We start from the raw sequence: 20,680 nt of genomic DNA, 5'->3' as shown, positions 1-20,680 counted from the left end.
CATATGCAATAATTCCCATTTCGTTGCAATATTTTGTTTAATTATTTATTTCTGTTATTCTTCATACTGTATTACATGTATAAGACATTACACATATAATTAAACATTTGTTCAGTCAACTCATACAAACATTTTATGAAATCAGTCACTATCACTGGCTGCAAGGGGTGTGTTATTGTAACACTTTTCACACACATTTCTCGTGTGCTGTACACTCATAACTTCCAAACATCGAGCACAGTGCAATTTAATTTTTATATCTTTACTCAGCGGATGAAACATGCAGCACCTGGGCTTAAGTATTCGTTGTTCAGAAGGTGGTGCATTGTTGATGTCTTCAATTCCCGCCATTTTTGCGGCATTCTGTCTAACTTGTTGAGGCAGGGAGTGAGTGGCTGCTCTCTTGCACACTATAGGATTTACTAATGACCTTCCGACATCACATAAATACATTCTTCAGGAAATCCTCTCATTGTTATTATTTGCGTATATGATGAAGGTGTTAATGCAAGCAATATCAGTCATTCAGAAAAATAGGGCAACTGGCCAGCATCTACTTTTTCTTGAGGTTGAATAAGTAGCGCACATTTCATCTAGTGTATCCACAGCTGTTTTGGTCTTATTGTATAGTGTTATAATTTCTGGTTTCTTTTCCTCTGCAGTATTAGTGTCGATGGCACTGTCATGATGCAAAGATGAAAGGAGAATAACGTTTTTGTCCTTCTTTGGCATATATGAAACTATGATTATATCCTTTCTGAATCCAAAAAGACTGCTTCTAAGTTCACGACCTCTCGTGCAAACGAAGTCTGGAAGCTCCCTCTTATTCTTTCTAAAAGTTCCTACTACTGTAAGTTTATTTTTTGAGGAGCTCTTCAGCCAGTGGTATGGAACAAAACCAGTTGTCTAGTGTCACATTGCATTCTGTACCTTCGATAGGCCATGCAAGTCTATTTACTACCTCCTTAGACGAGTTTGGCAGTGCAAAGGGACCTTCTGGCTGTTTCCCAACATAGATTTCCATCCCCAAAATATACCATGTTCTTCCGTCACATAAGGTGAAAATTTTCAAACCATATTTCGCAGGCTTGCTTGGTATATACTGTCAGAAACTGCATTTGCCTCTAAATGTAACTAGTTGTTCATCCACTGCCGTATATTCAGACACAGTATAATTATGGACACAGTTTGACATGAATAATTCAAATACTTTTCTGAACGCAGCTAGGCGATCAAGTTCTCTATGCTGTGGTCTGTTTCAAATATCATCGAATCTCAAACAACGCAATAAGAAATGAAAGCGCCATAAACTCATTGTTGCATGAAATATTGCAATTCCAAAACCATTTGTGTCCCAAAAGTCTCCCAGATTTTGGTGTCCTGCCCTGTAATCCCAGATCACCTAAGAAACAGATTGCCCAATAGCTTGGTCTAGCGGGCAACCCTTGTCAGGGAACAGCCACCAGGCGGCAACAGCGTCACACCCTTACTTGTGGCACCAACCACTAGATGGCACTCCGTTCTATGAAATATGTGGCAACATCGTCCGAACGCATGCAGCGTTCCATTTGGCGTCTGTGAAGTACAGCTGTTTCTGACATACCGGTGGCAGTGGATCGAGTCGTCATGCTGAGGGCCTGCAAGTATATCCACTGTGGAAGGAGTAGACGGACAAATCCTGAACTAAAAATGTTCAAATTTCCCGTCAAAGATAAAGAAAGGTTATGGGAGTGGATTTTAAATTCGGGTAAATCAATAAATTTGTTACGAGTAAGAATTAATAAAGAGCCCTAAGCATTCGATCCTATCTAAATTTTGTCGATCTTATATTCTGATATAACGTGGCAGCCCTTCCTGTACAAGAATCATATCATACAATTTTTAAATGCGATTTGCACTTTTTTAAACTGTTTATTCACTTCACTATTGTAATTTTGGCTGTAGGGGCATTTTTGTGTGCAATGTGAAAACTGAAACCAATATAAGATATGGATAACAAAATGCAAAGCATGGTGTGGTAACATTTGGTAAACAATTTAAGAAGCATTACCTTACAAGACCTTTCCCTTGGTACTTGAAAATCGCTCTAAAGCTGAAATCGCAACAGTGAAATAAATGAATAATAGCCGTCATCTAACTGCTAGGTCATCAGTCCCTCTAAATCCTGGTATATACTAGAGCGAACGAAGTGAACGAGTGTAAAACCTCGTTTACAATGCAGCAAACGAGTATTCATAGATAATTCGCCAATGTTCACTGCCCTTCGTTTATACTTGTGAACAAGCGTTTATACTGGAATGAAGGGAGGAGAATAGAACGACCATAACATGCAAACTATAGACGCTGCCTATTTTAATTTTTTTTTATCTGTGCGCTAATAATCCTCACACAGCTTTCACTCGAAAACAACACTGCTTATAGTAACAGGTCTGCGCGAGTGCGGATATCCCCAGTAATAACTGTGTAAATTTTTAACATAATTATGGTTTGCCGTCTGTGGCTCTTCAATGTTGATACCGCCAAAATATGCTCCAGAAACACGCTTTAACTTGTATATTACCGCGTTTGCAGCCCCCTTTCAACAACAAGCCAAAATTCATCGTTTTGTGCCACTCTTACATCATTTACGACCAGTTACATGCGAAGTAAAAGAATTTAAATTTGAAATGACTATCACTGAAATATGTCCAGCATTAATTCGCATAATAACGGAGTGCGGATTTTGAAAACTTTCTAGTGTTAACCTGCACGTGGAGATCTTTTTTACCACCATAATCCGTATGAGAAGAGCTGTATAGCAAAGAGGAAATAGACGGCATGGAAGGCGAGTGTAAAACCTATGTGTCTGCAATACAGTTTGCATTTATACAGTAACTCGCGAGAAATGTTTGTGTGTTACTTTTCATTTATTTCATTTTGCATATGATTGTGAGAAATAAACTTGGTTTGTAGAATTACAGGAGCTAATCTACATTCTTAGATTGAAAACTCGGGAAAAACCACAGCCGATCATGAGCTACAGTCAGCAGTGTGATGAATGCATTTCGCGCGCAGCGCTCTAGCCGAACGCAAATCAGCGTCATTCACGTCACCGAAGATACAGCGTTGCCAATTCCGCGACATGGACAGGTCAGTTAGCATTGTAGCGTCGGCTGCGACATCTGTTGACCGACGGTAAAACTATTTTTTCGGTTGCCTGTTCTGCCGTAAGGGCGGTCAATCTGTCTCTTACGTGATCTGGGCTGTAATGCCCAGCCAATATCAAAAGACCCAGACGAGATTTGATTTCTTCCTCATTTGTTGGTTTGGCATCATTGTCTCTTGTGAAATTTGATGCAATGTGTTGTATGTAAATATTTGTGCACGGTGTAATAGTTCTAATTATTATGTCATTTATAAATATCGAAAAACAGTCCACAGCAGTTTTCGCAGATTTTGCGATAGCTTTCAAACCAGGGAGATGAATAATAAGGTCTACGCTTCTAGTTTTTACGTTATGACTAGGACAATTTTTCATCCATTTTGTAACCTTATCCTTTCCAATAAAAAAAATCATGCTTGCTTTCATTATCTGCTACACTTACTTGCGGTTCCAGTTCCAGGTTGTCTTCATCCTCTGTTTCCGTGTCACTATGATGAGAGAGAACTTCACAGCTGTCTGTTTCCTCCTCCAAAAGTTTCGTCTAAGACCTCTTCCAGAAGCTTCCACACTCTTTCTTGTTCTATTTCGTAACAGTCCATAGCTGTTTTAACTGCAGAGAGCGACAAAATACATGCAGTTGCTGCGGAACACAACTGTACGCTTTCTTGCAGCACTGCAACATAAAGAGTCGCGCGGGGTGCCAACAACTCCCCAAGGCACATTGATCCATGTTTTCTTGGAACTTGCGCCTCCATAGTAGATTCTGTTGTTACTCAAAGCTTTCATATTACGTCCTACGTTATACTCCTATCCCTTGTGTAATAATCCATCAATAAGGATGATTGGGGTGTTCTGAACAACCCGCGCTACCGCTTAAGGGTTAAAAATAGTACCTGAGTTTTCTTTTGTGGAACAAAATGGCTGATAGTGGTTGGAGTAGAGAGGATATAAAACGGAGACTGGCAACAGCAAAAATCGCATATGTGAAAAAGAGAAATTTGTTAATATCGATTATAAATTTAAATGTTAAGAAATCTTTTTTTTTTCTGAATGTATTTGTGTAGTGTGCAGAGTGTAGCATTGTACAGGAGAAAAACATGGATTATGAAGCTTTTGAAATGTGGCACCACAGAAGAATGCAGAAAACTGGATGGGTAAATCAGAGGATAACTGATGAAGAGGTACGGAATCAAATTGGGGAGAAAATAAATTATGGCACAACTTGAATAAAGAAGTGATCAGTTGATAGGATACATCCTGAGACATCAAGGAATAATCAGTTTGGTAATGGAGGTAGGGGTGAGCACTTGAAAAAGATGAGTGTCAGTAAAGCTCCATATGAGCTCTAATTTCTTTGATTTCCTCATAATGATAATTTTGTGTGAGGTATGTGAGAGTAATTAATATTTGCGTGATTCTTCTTGAGACATATACTTCAGAAATTTAAACAGTAAATATTTCCGTGATGCACAGCACTTGTCTTTGAGCGCCTACCACTGTAGTAGCGTCTCTGTAACACTCATGCGCCAAGGAAACCGTCCCGTGACTCTTTGTTGGGTCTTTTCTATATTCCTATTAATCTTACTTGGTGAGGGTCCCAGACTGGTGACCAGTAGTCAGGAAACAGTTTAATGGGTGTTTTATAAGTCACTTCTTTCATGGATAAAATGAATTTGCTAATGATTCTGCCAATGAATGCCAGCCAGGCACCTAATTTCCATACTTTGTTTTATTTGGTCATTACACGTTTGGTCACTGGATAGTTGCTCTTAGGTATTGTACTGTAGTGTGTTTTCACCAGCAGCATAAGAAATTAATCTCTTCACCTATTTACACGCAATACATTTCATTTATTTACATTCAGGATCAACTGGCAGTCCCTGCAATTAATGTTGTGTGGGTTTTTGTGTATTTCGCTGTAGTCTTCTGATTTTTGCAGCCTTCTTATAGACAACAGCATAATTCTTGAGTAGCCTTATGGAGTCTCTATTACTGTCCACTATATCAGTGGCCATCAGACTTTTTTGCTCAGAAACCAATACTGACATGGTGTGGAGGGACTTTGGGCCAAATATGTATCGATCTTATTATTAATTGGTAACCTATATAAATTAGTGTGGTATGAACCTCCAATAGACTACTGATAGTAAGGGTGTGATAAGTCGGCGGCCAGCCCCCAAGTACTGATCATTAAAAGCCAGAAACATTTGAAACATTTTGTGTCAACTGTTCTGTTTAAAATTGCTGTGACCCTAATGCTGTGGCACTATAATTACCTGATGAAGTATTGTTGCATTGTCTGAGTGAGTGGATGATTAGTTGATTAATAATGGCAATTTTAATTATATTTAAATGCTTTAATTTATGCAGTATGCGTCAATTCATATGAAGTGGTCCAGTATGGTTGCTTGACCATTTTTAAATATTTTAATTTTTTTACTATGTGATTGCCCTACATTTGAGAAGTGCAAAACAGTTTTTTAAAATAATTTGTCTTGCACCTTTACTGGATGGCAGCCATTTTTATTTGTAGGTGCGCGACGACTTTTCAGTCTGGAGACATTAGTGAAAATTTGAATATCTGTGCACTGGGTTAAGTTACAACATTGCAGTTGACATTATTGTTTTTAGAAAAGTGTCCTCTACAACATTGTCTGTTACACAAACTAACCTAAATTAAAAAATAACCAGTCAAAAAGACCTCCAAAGTTTGGTGTCCAAATTTTAAAAAATCCACTTTTTAGGCCCAAAAATAACAAACAAGGAGTGATTTAAGAGAGCCTGTTTTTTCCTATACTTAGATATCATACACTACTAGCCTCATATAGAGCAAGAACACTTCCAAATGTTTCCTTAATTTTGTATGAATTTTTGAAATTTGAAAATTTTCATTTTTTGTAAAGTTTGGGGTTAGTTATCTCAGGTGGGACTGAATATAAAAATATGATTTTTGCACAGTTTATACACCTATATGATAGCAGTGTACTGTAAAAATTTCAACATTGGCATCTGACTGTGAACAAAGATAAGAAGTTTTGAAAATGAGGAAATATTTCATGTTACTCTACAACTGATCTTATGGCTGTTACCTATTTAAATGGTTTATTGTTTCATTGTAGTAAAATTTAATTGTGACATGTATTTAGTTAACACTGTCACCCAATATTCATGTAGTTTATTTATTTTTAACAGTGCAATATTAAACAATAGGAGCTTCACGTTTGTTCTTTGGTAATAAAATTGCCCATTTACGTTTAGGTTTATTGTCATTAAAGAAGTACATTATTGCTGGGTGTGGCATTGTAGAAGTACATTATTACACGGTGTGGCATTGTTGTAGTCAGTCTGTTCTGGAATTAGAGTGGATGTACATACTCCATCGAAAGTGTAGAATGTGTTATGTGCTTTGTTCTGTGTGTAATTTGTAATTAATTTTCAGAGATTAACTGGAATGCAATAACGTGGATGAATAGTGCTCTGTTGGACGGATAGCAAGTGTAGTGTGTCACAAAACAGTTTACAGTTAAGTTTAAAAAAACTTGAAAAATGTCAGTGACTTTGATGAAGTTGGACAAACTTTGTTTAAATTTCGAGTAAGTTCTTCTGTAACATCAGAGTGAGAGTATCATGAGAAGAAATATATTCTGAAGTACAATCACATTTTTGGAAGAAAGTGCTGTGATCCACTTAAAGTTCATAAAAAGCCTATTACTAAAGGTCTGAGGGAAATAAAACTTGAACATTTGTCCTTGTTATGTGAGAGTGAAACAGCTTCCCAAGTGAAACGTAATGTGATTCCTGGAAATTCCCTGTGCCCACATTGTTACTCAAAGATATTTGTTGTGAATCCAGAACCAGAATCATGTAACCTTGTTAATGACATTTATATTCCTAATGAGGAAGCTGTTAGTATATTGGATTTTGCTTGTTCAAAAATAATAAAATTAAGCCGCGGAAAAAGAAAAGCAGCTATTGAAAATAAGGTACAACAAATTTCAGACAAATTAGAAGAGACTTGGAATCCTGCTTTAATAATACAGATACCAACGTTGTCTCTAAAGAAGAAGAAAATATACCACCTGCATCATCTGACACTTGAGTATTTGAGCTTAATGAGAAATTAAAAATTAAATGTTCAGTACCATCTAAAGAGGAAAAAGTTAAAATTTTAACTTTGCTCCCTGACTTATGGTCAAGAGAAAAAATAGTTCATGAATCAATGTTTCTCATCGGTTGGTTAAACTAACCTGAAAATTAGTGAAAGCAAGGCATTCTTCCAGTTTTAGGAAAGAAGAAACGAGTAGGTATAAGTGAAGAAACAATTAAAAATATCCAGCAGTTTTTTAAGAGGACAAAAACAGTAGAATGTGCCCAGGTTGCAAAGGTAGCAAAAGAGTTGTTCAAATGGAGTTAAAGTAACAAAGCAGAAACAACTATTGCTGTCAAATTTAAACGAACTTTATGTAGCTTTCAAAAATTCTCATCCTGAATGCAAAATTGGAAGGTCAAAATTTTGTGACCTCCACCCTATGTGGTGTATTTTGGCTGGATCATCAGGGACACACTCCGTATGTGTTTGTTTATATAATCAAATAAAATGTCAAACTGATGATTATGGGTGCAAAACTCAGTGATCTCAAACATTTATGATTGCATGGAGAATTTGTGTAATAAATGCCCTGGCAAGGAAACCGTTATTGAATTGTTTCATGAATATGATGAGGAAATGCCAGACAGTATTACCTTCAAACAGTGGGTCACAACTGACAGGGCAGAAATGATAACAGTGGTTAAGTCTCAGAAAGCGTACTTGGAATCTTTAATTGATAACTTACAAAATCTCAAAAGTCACCACTATGTTTCTAAAATCCAAAGCAAGTTTTTGAAGGACAAAAAAGCACAGCTTCATGAAACTGAATGCATACTGCTAGCTGATTTTGCAGGAAATTTTACATTTGTGATTCAGGATGCAATACAAGGGTACCACTGGGTCAGTGACCAGGCAACAGTGCATCCATTTATTCTCTACTTTAAAAATGAGAAAGGTGAAATTTGCAGTTCTTCAATTTGCATTCTAAGTGACTGCTTGGCTCTACATGTGTTTCAAAGGTATGTAATAAATTACATAAAAGAAAATTTTCCCAAGATTGAGAAGCTGGTATACTTTTCAGATGGAAATGGTAGTCAGCATAAGAACATTTAGAATTTTTCTAATCTGTGCAACCACAAAGTAGACTTTCGGTTGGAGGCAGAATGTCTCTTTTTGCTATGGTTAAAATGCATGTGATGGAGTGGGAGGTACAACAAAGTGTGAAGTAAGTAAAGCCAGCCAACAGAGACCAACCACAGACAAAATTCTCACAGTACAGGACATTTATGTCTTTCGCAAGGATAATATTAAAGGCATTGCCCATTTTCTGATCAAGAAAGAAAAAGTGGCTCTGCATATGAAAAAAAAAAAAAAAAAAAAAACCACTTCAAACCAGGTTTGAAAACTGTACGTCAATAAAAGGAACAAGGCATTTCCACATTTTCCTTGGCATTGCAGAAAACTTAGTTCGATGCTATGTAACATCAGAAACTGAAATTTATGAGGATCTTTGTGTCAGTAAAATTACATCTCTGTCTTCAACCTTGAATGACATAATTGCATGTGTGTGATGGACAGTAGTGGCAAGCAGAGGTTGAAATAATAAGTTTGGAAAACAATGATGTTTTTGTGCATTTTTACCACCCTGCTGGCCCAAGAACATCATTCAAGAAATCTACTAGTGACAAGGTTTGGATACCAAACTTTAAGGAAACTTACAGCACTTGAACTTACTGCAGCAACTGGGATGTCTTATTCTATATCACAGAAGCTGTCTGAAGAAATAAGTATTCTTAACATTCACCACCAGGCTTAGGAACAGTGCATCTTGAAGAATGTTAATTGAAAATTTATTTTAAGTATGGCAAATGTTAATTTCAGTGATATAATTCAATACCTTACTTCAATAATAATTGATTATATCCCGCCAATATCACACATGAATAGGCAACAGCCATAAGATCAGTTGTACAGTAAGTGAATTATCTCCTCATTTTCAAAAATTCATAACTTTGTTCACAGTCAGATATCAATGTTCAAATTTTTACAGTACATTGCTATCATATAGGTGTACAGACTGTGGAAAAATCATATTTTTATATTCAGTCCCACCTGAGATAACTAACCCCAAACTTTACAAAAAATGAAAATTTTCAAATTTCAAAAATTCATAAAAAATAAAGGAAACATTTGTAAGTGTTTTTGCTCTAAATGAGGCTAGTAGTGTATGATATCTAACTATATGAATGAAATAGGCTCTCATGAATCACTCCTTGTTTGTTATTTTTGGGCCTAAAAAGTGGATTTTTGAAAATTTGGATACCAAACTTTGGATGTAATTTTGACTGGTTATTTTTGAATTTAGGGTATTTTGTATAATAGACAATGTTGTAGAGGACACTTTTCTAAAAACAATCATGTCAATTGCAAATGTTTTAACTTAACCCAGTGCAGAGATATTCATATTTTTGCTTACATCTCTAATCTGAAACATCGTGTGCACTTACAAGTGAAAATAGCCACCATTCAGTAAAGGTGAAAGGTAAAATTTCTTTCTCCAAATAGGCCTAAATACTGCGTTTGAAGACTGTCTCTGTAATGCGCATTATAAATCCATGTTACTTCCGTGTCAAAGTTTCTATCATAGTATGCCTACGCCTGTTTTTTGTCAATATTGGAAGACAAATAATAAAATATTCCCCCTCACATCCTCTTAATCCCACAGTGACCAAGCTACTTGCTCCTCTGCCCCTGAAGTAAGTGGCCAACTTATCTCACGATGCAACTTGCCAGTGTCAGTTAAAATTAAACACACATTAAAATATTATTTTCTCTGTAGATATATTTATTTATTACTGAGCAGGAAAACTACTCTTAGAAGCTCTTAAAGTTAGATGATATTGTTGGATTAGGCTGTTAGTCACTAGATGAATAGTATTAAAAAATACAGAACAGGGAATAGAGGAATATATATTGATGGGGATATCAGCAAACTCATTGTTGTCAAGTATTGAAATATTTTACTTGTAGGGAAATATTCACTGTATTGCCATGGTCGCTTTCCATGCAGAGGTAGCAGAGCTGCCTCCAAGTAGCTTTGAATGAAAGGAGGTTGCCAAATTGAATCTTTGAACTATTGAACTATTGAGAGAGAAAAACAGACTTTTTTTGAGTTCAGTTCCTGCTCTCCCACAAAGTTCAGACCTGTCATAAATATTCAGAATCTCTGGTTTGATCATGCAAGCTCAAAAATAAACATTGCTGTAGCTTTGTGCAGTATACAGTTTATCATTTCTGAGTGGGTGTCCAAAAAAATTCTGAGACAGCAGTTGGATAAATACATTACTGAATTAGCCAGAGGTTCGTTGCTTGTTTTGAGAGATCGTCTAGAGAGATTATCTATGTCCCTTGAGACAAGAAAATTCACCAAAAAGAACTTACTTCTCATATACTAGACCACCTCTGAAATGCAGTACATGAAAAATATTCCAGGGCAGGTGAAGTGATGTGTGTTCATCATTGTGAGAATTATGTTATGATGTGTGGGGTAGAAGCACTTGAAGTTCTGCAGTTACAGTCTGTGTTGAAGTTACATTTGCTGGATTTAATATATATTCGTTATTATGTAAAAATAGGTTTTATGTTGCACACATCATGCCATTTTAAATCTTGATTTTGTTTTTTAGTTGTTTGAATAATGCAGTAGATTGCAGTTGTTCTATGTTAATATTTACCAAAACCCGATTAGTGAATAACTGATAAGCAGATAAAAAGATCCATGACATTCAGAAGAAAACTCTCCCCTCATCTTTTGACAAAGTTCTCATGCACAGATATGTCCCTGTACACATATTGGAAACAGTAGGAATTTTAATCATATAAACTGTCTGTTTAGTGGTTTTCATGTGGTAACACAAGGAATTTAAATGCTTATCATCACTGGTGCTTCTGCAAAGACAAACTGTATTCCCAGAAACTGTGAAGATAATCTGTGAATTGAGTTTGGAACCTGAAAAGCTATAATAATTTGACTGTATGTCACTAAATGAAAGGTAATTAAAATAAGCTCATAAAGGTGGCATTGCCATCAAAAGTTTGTCATAAAATCACTAAACATCTGTTTCACCCTTTCACAATCTTGGATTAAGCTCCAAAGTCACTACTTAATGTCAATAGTTTATGTGAAATCTTGATGTGGGAGGGTATTAGCTGTTTTTATACTAGTCCACATAGTTGGAGATCGCCAAAGTACTACAATTCGAAGTTGAAAGCCAAAGGACGATTCTGCATTCATTGTTTCATTTGTGATCCCTGGATTCTCTTTTAATGAACTGGGTTACACTGTTGCCAATAATTATATTAACTTTGGTATGGAAATTGGAGAGGTAGTGTAAGAACAAAAAAAAAATTTGACATTGAAATAAGTGTTAACTATGAGAAACTCAATTTTAAAATTCGAAATTTGGAAGTAAATTTCAGTAATGAAAAATATCAACACTTACAGAGTTATATTAACTTGGTGGAAGAGGTATATCTACTATGAAGATAGTTCCTGTGCTGTTAGTTGTTATGTACCTGTAATTTCAAATGCAGTATCAATTTTTTAGCATTTAGGAAAGCATCAGGTATTGTTTTTGGATGAAAAGGTAAGACACTGTTGAAGAGGAATCAGTGTAATGACTAAATATTAAGGAAGGAATGAATGTTTGATCTTTATCATTTTTCATTGTTACTGCTGACTGCAGAGTTAGGAATAGGAGAAATGTGATTGAGGGAATTGAACTTTTTGAGCATTTGCTAATGTGCTTATGATCACCATGCGAAAATTTATTGAAGATGATCTGAAAGGTGTTTGGACCCTCACTTCATCTCATAATTTCCTGTTAAGTGGTCAATGCGTTTTTAGGTGTTAAATCTCCATTCATTTAGATCTCGTGAGAAACTTGACAATAAAAAGGAAGGTGGCCTAGGCTAATGTATTGGTGGGGTAATAAGGGTCACATACATGATTTTCTTGACTAAAGGGCAGCTTTTTCCACATGATATTGAACATTGTTATAAAAGCTTGACTTACTGATGATTCCTTGCTAATGGAAAGTGTGTGGTCACTAAAATGTTTCCAGAACGAAAGTCAGAAGATGAGCTAATGGCAGAAGTTGGGCTGAGGACGGGTCGCATATCATTCTTTCTTCTGACCTTAAATTTTTTGTTGTACTTTTCACTCAAATTTGTTATGGCAATAATGTAATAGTTGAGGATTTTGTAAAACTATGGCAACAAAAGTCCTTTAATTATATTCTGAAGTTTGTATAATAAAGGAAAAAAAAAACTACTGTTAGATAGAGGGAGATTTGAGCAGTAGGTAGCCATGCAACCAAGAAAAGTACCATCCCCCACCCCCACCAAAAAGAAAAGAAAAGAGGCAAGGAAACAAAAGTATATGGCAGAGGAGACAGTATTACATAGTGCAGGAGGTAAGTACAGGACAAAAACCAGCAGAAATCGAGTAGAGCAAGAATAGACAACTGAGACATGTTGGAGGGGCTGTGTTCTCTTTTGTACGATACGGAAATGTAGTATTTAGGGGAAAGGTGAAGGGGCCAGATCGAACAGACTGTGAAGTAGCCATTGAAATTGGCCATGTTGTGTAGCATATTATTCTCTGTGTGAGTGATCAGACCTGCTGTTGATCACAGTTTGACATGTTCTATTCACGCTCTTGGGCCGATGGTTGGTGACTATGTGCACACCAAACTTTTGCAGTGCATGTAGTAAAGCTTGTATATGACATCACTGTTTTCATGATTGGCCGTTGAACATTAAATTACTATATTGCATGTTTTAGTTCGGGAATCTTGCCTTCCAACAATTTCAGTAGCACTTTAAATACCACATTAAAAATATCTATTGACCACTCACTTTTTCTGCATCAAAATAACACTACTCTTGACACCATAGCAATCCACATAGGAGAGGTTGAGGAAAGTAAAGTGAAGCTAAATTGTAAGTGAGGAATTCCTTGAAGATATAAAAGGTTAGTTAGAATGGAATGGGAGAGAATCAAAGTTTGATGATGTTTGTGTGAAGTGAAAGAGATTATGTGCATTGTGAACTTGTTTTAGTCAGTACGATGGGTATCAAAGAAGTTGCCCTCACTCCTTGTATGTATAGCAAACTGTAACTTCTTATAAAAAGGAAGATGTCCACAGAACAGCCATAGCACACTTGCATGCCAAAATTATATTCATCTAATTCATGTGCCATCTAAAATCCCAAAACCCTCATTTAGTCCAGTTCAAGGAATGTCCTTGATCTGGACACAGGACCAACACACTTTCTGCTTACTCCTATTCCTCCATTATCACATCAATATCCCTCCAACACATCTGCCTAGGATCTGTATCTGATTGGATTGATACAGGAAAGAGAAGATCTGAAGACCAAATGGCTCTGAGCACTATGGGACTTAACATCTATGGTCATCAGTCGATCTGAAGACCAGCATGTTTCATTACAGGTTTGTTTAGTAAGGGTGCAAGTGTCACGGAGATGTTCATGATGTAATTTACTGTTAAAATTCTGAGAACATTTGTCCCTAAAAGAGTCAACCAATTTCTTGCTTCCTTTTATGTATACCTCACAAAAAAGAGCTGGAAGACAAAATTAGAGAGATTTAAGCTCACATGGAGGCTTGGCAAAATTATTATTATTATTATTATTATTGTTGTTGTTGTTGTACTGAAGGAACATTAAAGGTTTGCTTTTATGAAATTTGTGTGATAGAAAATGAATGCACTGTGTTTTGCTACAGTTCAGAAAAAAATTGTTTTTTGTGTAAACAAATAACTGATCTTGCATAATTATTGTGATACTTTCTAAATTGTTTACATTAGAGTGTGTGTTATCCTTGTATATCAATATCAAGAAAAGAAAAGTTGCTGCTCACCTTATAGTGGAGGTGCTCAGTCGCAGCTAGGCACAACAGAAAGACTTGCCACATCATAACCTTTCGGCCTACAAGACCATTGTTGAACACACACACACACACACACACACACACACACACACACACACACACACACACTCTCACACTCACACTCATACACAACCACAACTCACACACATAACTGCAGCCTCTGGCAGCTGAAGCCACACTGTGAGCAATGGCAGCAGTGCATGATGGGAGCGGCAACTGGATGGACGTGAGGAGGCTGTGGTGGGGAGGAGAAGGGATAGCAGGGTAGGGGTGGGAGAAGGGAAGTACTGCTGGGGAGTGCGCAAGGAAGAGGTAGAGAGAGAGTAGGGCAGCTAGGTGCATTTGGGAGGTTAGAGGACAGTAGAAGGGTGGGTGGGGGAGGGGTTAGCGGAAAAGGAGAGAAGTGAAAAGACTGGATGCAGTGGTAGAATGAGGGCTGTATATTGCTGGAATGGAAACAGGGAAGGGGCTGGATGAGTAAGAAAAATGACTAATGAAGGTTTAGGCCTGGAGGGGTATGGAAACGTAGGATTATATTGCAGGAAGAGTTCTCACCTGTGCAATTCAAAAAAGCTGGTGTCGGTGGGAAGGATCCATATGATACAGGCTGTGAAGCAGTCATGGAAATGAAGGATGTCGTGTTGGGCAGCGTGTTCAGCAACAGGATAGTCCTGATGCCGCTCCCATCATGCACTGCTGCTGTTGCCCACAGTGTGGCTTCAGCTGCTGGAGGCTGCAGGTGTGTGTGTGTGTGTGTGTGTGTGTGTGTGTGTGTGTGTGTTTTCGAAAAAGGCCTTGTAGGCCAAAAGCGTATACTGTGACAGTCCTTTTGTTGTGCCTATCTGTAACTCAGCATCTCCGCTATATGGTGAGTAGCAACTTTCCTTTACATAATATTGTTACATTCCATCCTAGATATTCTGTTTTATTTTATATATAAACTCAAACAGTGAAGATGATTCAATTTTTGCCTTCTCTGTTTGCTAGATAAGAAAGGATGTGTGATCCATATTGGTCAATGTGTGCAAAGTTATTGCTTGATCTAAACAATAAAATATTTTTTTGGTAAATTAAAGAAGATAACTATTGTTCAGTACTTCTTATTTAGACCTGGAGTAGCCTCACACATGCTCAAAAGAACAATTGTTCTCTGCACAGAGCAGGCTGCTCAGCATTCAGGACATTCGTACCTAAAAGCACACGGCCCCTCTGTATCCTATCACCTTTTCCAAATTTTGCATCATTCCAGAACTCTTAGCAGGTTGGATTAAGAGAAAAAGATCCAGTGATGAGTGGTGCATTTTGGAATGGAATCATTTTGCTGGCGTGAGAGCATTATGGTGATACTCGACAAATTCCAGTGGCAAACAGTACAAGAAAGGCATTGTGCATCAGGGAAAGGTTTGCTGTTGAAATCCTGAGAGTGTATGTTCTAGGAGAGTTAGGCAACACATTACCTCCATCCACATACATCTCACAAAATGACCACAACAAGAAAACTTGAGAAATTGGTGCTAATATGGAAGTTTACAATCAGTCATTCTTGCCATGCACCGTTTTTGAATGGAACAAGGAAGAGACAGTAGTGCCAGAAGTGCTACACACTGTCAGTTGGCTTGCAGAGTGTACCTGGAGATGGGAACTGTTCCTCCAATGCATCCCTCAGTTCCACAATATCTAAAGCCTCATTTCTGTTACTCTCTTCCCTGAACATACTTCTTCATGATTTCTTGTCCCATGTCTTCATGCTTCGCCACTATTCTGATTGTTTTATAGTCATATGTATTCATTCACTCTACTATTTTTGCCCTCACATTATCCTCCCTTCCATCCCCCCCCCCCTCTCTCTCTCCCCCTCCCTCCCTCCCCCCCCCTCCCTCCCTCCCTCCCTCCCTCCCTCCCTCCCTCCCTCCATCCCTCCCACACTTGTGTGTGTGGGGGGGGGGGGGGGCGTGCGCGCAGTTGTTATTGTCATATTAATGCGTTAAAATTTTTGTTTACTGTGTGTTCTTCATAATTCAACTAATGGACTGCTTGGTTATGTGTGTTTTAGGATCGAGATGGAGGGAACAGAGGAAGAAGTGGAAGAGGGGGCCGAAATTAATGAACCATATATATACCCCAAATGTAGCTTCTATTATAAAGCATTATTACATAACCCTCTTGGTTTACACGTCTCAACTAGAGGTGAAATTTTTTCTCCACTTATGTTATGCTAGATGAGAATTGTATATGGATGTCTTTGTGTGTAGGATTCAAACAAAAACTAAAGCCTAAAAAAGTTAATTCATTGCATTTGCATATTTATACATGTTTACAGCGACTTTAATTTTTATTTACATAAAATTTATCTGATGTTAAGAACTGAAGTGAAAAGAATCAAACTAATTCAAGTAAATACAATAGTTATTTCCCTTACAACAGTACTATTCTGAGACTGGTAAATTGCTGCCCTTCAGCAGATCATGTTAAATGGGCAGAGGGTATTATTTTGATTCTTTAACTACTTCATATTTTCATTTTGCTCATTTTTTTTGCAATAGCAATGTAAAATTGTTGAAATTGTTTGACTGCCTTCATTATTTTTCTCAAGCATTTATGTTTCTCCTAGTCAAGCCCATTAAAACTGTAGAAAATTGGAGTACCTGTATTTAATACAGTGAATACCCAAAATTTTATTTTTGAAGAGCTGTTCTAATACCAAATACTTTCAAAGTGTTGCATAGTTTGTTAAAACTTTCTCCTTTCAGATTTTTTAATTAAACAATGAACTGACTTTGGCTAGGACTTCTTGGGAAAAATAAGAGAAGGAGAATGAATTGTTACATTTACCAGGCAACCTACATTGAATTGTCATACTTAAAGTTCCCTTCAGGTGATTAAGATGTGGCCCTATCTTTAATTTGACCTAGTGCACTTTGATGTCTTAGAGCAACCATTGTCATTTGGAAATTGTTAAAATGGTAATTCGTGTAAATGATGAAAAACTTCATATAAATGGTGACAAACAAAACAAAAAAAAATTAAATGTACTGGTATTCTGTGTTAATGCTTTTTGGGAATGTCTTTGTTCTATATTTAATGGAGAAGAATCAAAACACTAAATTCTCTTAAGATCTATTAGCTGAACAGAAAACTTACACAAATGGGACTAAAGCCTCCCATGTTTCACCGATCTGTGTATTAGAATAATACAGCATTTGATGTGATGTATTTGAAAAATTATACATGTGTATTATGAATTTTGTCATATTTGATGTGTATATGTCCCCAAAAACCAGTGACGTAAAAATTCTTGATCCATGTGCTAAGCATTTTTTTTCTTTTTTTTTTTTCTTTTTGGGTTTGCAGTTGTATTGGAAATGATTCTGATATTTGGTTTAGTTGATTTCTGCTTGATCAAGAAGCCTGAAGAGAATCCTCTAAATTGTATGTTTCTTTTGGAATGTTGTAGAATCTTCTGAGGATTATGAGTAGTAGCTCTTGAATGGATCTAACTCCAAATTTGCAGATATCTGTGGTTAAAGCATATATGAATTCCATATTTGCTTTAGACCTTTTCCAATTTGCTGGTAGTTGATTATTGTGTTGATTCTTTGTCCCTTTTCTCTCCTTGGTATAAGTGGCTGCCATTGAAAAATTAGTTACGTTATGCAAAAATAAATTTCTGTTTGCTGTAGCTCAGTAGAAATGCGTGCTAAGTGTGTGCTGTATCAAAATGTGCTGAAATTGTCACAGGTGAAGTTTTAAGTAACCCTTTAATTTCTGCGCTTTTCTGCTTCGTACTATTCATGTGCCCTTCGCATAATTACAACCATGTTGTGTATTTGTGAACTATATAATATATGCATATATATTTAAAAGTAATTGTTTTCATGGTTGGTTGGAAACTTTTTAACAGTAATATAATGATGCAGTAACGTTGAAGGAATTATCTGGGAGTAATTTCTTTTTATATGGGAAGGAGAATTACTTGTGGTTATGGTCTATATAAAGAAGAATAATGAGCTCATTGATAGATGAAAGCCAATCTTTAAAAAGTTGCTGTGAATAAAATTACAGTGGAAGTACATACTGAATTATTTTCTCATCTGTTTTATTAACTGTTTGTGTTACGTATATTTCTTTTCTTGCATCTAAGGTAGATCATTTGGTCCCACTTGTCTGGATCATAAAAAGTTAAAACTGAAGTGACTGTTGTACTGCTGGAACAAAACAGCTGAAAAAGTGCAAGGTGGAACTTCCATGTGTTGATGTGGAGTGATTTCTGTGGCAATTCGTGCGTTGGATGAGGACATAGTGCAGTGAATGAAAACGTTTTTGTGTGCTGGATTATTTAAGCAGTCCGTGTATTTAATTCCTTTCTTTATAGAACAGTGACACAGTGACAGATAGGACCTTTTGTGAGATTTCTGAAGTTAGTGAAGGCAGAAGATTGTGTCATAGTGAAGGAACTTAAAATTGATTGTAACTGAAAACAGCTTAGTGCATCATTTTCTTTCACAGCAGCACACTTTCTCAAATTAACTTGCTTTAATAGCCAGAAATGTCATGTGGACTTTATGACCCTAAAACTGGAAAAAGTGATGCGATGAGAACATTGAATGTCCTTTTTAAGCATTTTTCAAGGAGAAACAGTCTGCTAGAAATGAAAATATAGAACAGTTTGACAAATGACTGCTATTAGAAATCTATTTAAAAATATATACTTGTAAAAATTATTACAAGAACTTGAAGAATGTTACTGTTGAACCATGTGCTTAGTGCTGTTTCCTCATTTAATTATGTGCGTACTTTTTTACTCAAGTTATATTTTTCCCCTCCCTGCCACCAAATATAAAATGTGGACTTTAATTAAACTTAATTTTTATACTTTTTGTTGTATGTTGTGGGATTGAGTCAGAAATGTAGTGAATATGATGATGCTGTTGAATGCTTTTGGACTCTTGAAATATATAAGACTGCAATAAATTTTAAACTTTGTTTGAATCGATAAACAATAGGTTGTCAGAAAGAGAATTTAATATCAGTGTTGGATTTGCTAACAATCTCATTTTGATGCATATGTGGGCTTTCAGAAGTCTGTTAAATGAGAATGTAAACTGAAAAACTGGACATAAAATGTTAGAAGCTTCAAGTGACTTTAAAAAAAGGCCATTGTTTATGAGCATTGAACTGAGGTGTGTGATTGATAGTGTGTGTGGTGTGTTTCCCCAACCAGATTTTATCTCCTCTTGTTACCATTGATAGCATTAAAAATGCAAATACATCAATAGATTGCATGCTTGTTTGATGATTTCCAAAAATTTGTGATATTTCTACATTGCAGCTGCTGATTTAAATGTAACAGTAATCTTGGAACTGTTAATATGTTTGTAATCAGATTATGCATTATTTTTTAAATTTAATTTTAAAATGATGAATTATTATGAAAACAAGAGAGGAGATATTGTATTTTCATGATTGAAATTGCCTAGTCATGGTATTTGTGCGTGGAAAGGCCTGGATGTAACATTGTACTATCAACAGATGGATTTGAAACCCTGAATACTTTTTTCTTTGTGTGTCTGCTGAGAGAACTTTGCCCATTTTATTTATTTTGTTTTCTGGTATTGACAATAAGTGCCACAGTAGTTACAATTGTGAAGTAAAGTAGCACAGACCTTTTGGGCGTATTCCATAAGCTTTTTCTTTCCCTATCTGAAAAGTATTGCTAAAAGTCAGTCCTTGTTTTTCTAGATTCAGTTGCTTCTAACTGAAATCTTTCTTTTGCATGAGTCACGTACTGATACATATATTACACACTGCTGGTCAAACGTAGACTGACTAACTTAAAGAAAGCTGTTTTATTTGGTTGGCAGGGTACCATTGAGTGTGATGAATTGACTTGTAAATTTGAAGTTGTGTGTAACACTTAAAGGAATGAAAGGTGTGGAAAATTTCTGTCTGGACTTGCTTAATTCAGGTTTTAAGTATGTATGCCCTCTTACATATGTGTGAGGGCGAAGGTTTGAGTCCTTCTTCTTCGGTAACTAGTGTGGCATACAGTTAGTCATATCCATGTAAGACTAAAAACTAAGATAGCAAAGGCAGAAATGGGCAAAGTTAAAGGGATCCGACTAGTGGGAATTATTGTTGATAGATAAATAAAAGCATCAGTTAAAACAAAAAAATCTGTATTTTCTATTTTCTTTGTTTGTTTGTTTTGTGTGTGTGTGTGTGTGTGTGTGTGTGTGTGTGTGTGTGTGTGTGTGAGAGAGAGAGAGAGAGAGAGAGAGAGAGAGAGAGAGAGAGAGAGAGCGCACCCAATTCCATTAATGAGTGTTCTAACTTTTTTAAAGGTAATACCAGAAAGAAAATATTAATTTTCATACTCTTTATTCTCATAGTCTTGTGTTTGCAGATGGTGCAGTTTCTTTTATTGTGTCAAATGTTTGGTGAAAGAAGAGATATCCATATTCTCTGAGCTGAA

The 20,680-nt window shown here is 36.4% G+C and overlaps 1 protein-coding gene across 1 annotated transcript in view; it reads left to right on the top strand.

Annotated features, from left to right (window-relative positions):
- LOC124777731 (YTH domain-containing family protein 3) overlaps positions 1 to 20,381 on the top strand; it is a 52,328-nt gene extending 31,947 nt beyond the window's left edge. The window contains exon 5 of the mRNA XM_047253230.1: positions 16,262 to 20,381. Coding sequence (XP_047109186.1) covers positions 16,262 to 16,312 — 51 coding nt within the window. The 3' untranslated portion in view covers positions 16,313 to 20,381. The remainder of the gene's footprint in view (positions 1 to 16,261) is intronic.
- Positions 20,382 to 20,680: the final 299 nt, after the last annotated feature.

The sequence above is a fragment of the Schistocerca piceifrons genome, chromosome 2 (genome assembly GCF_021461385.2).
Source record: "Schistocerca piceifrons isolate TAMUIC-IGC-003096 chromosome 2, iqSchPice1.1, whole genome shotgun sequence".
In the NCBI taxonomy this organism is placed as follows: domain Eukaryota; kingdom Metazoa; phylum Arthropoda; class Insecta; order Orthoptera; family Acrididae; genus Schistocerca; species Schistocerca piceifrons.
This window is presented reverse-complemented; position numbering and strand designations above follow the sequence as displayed.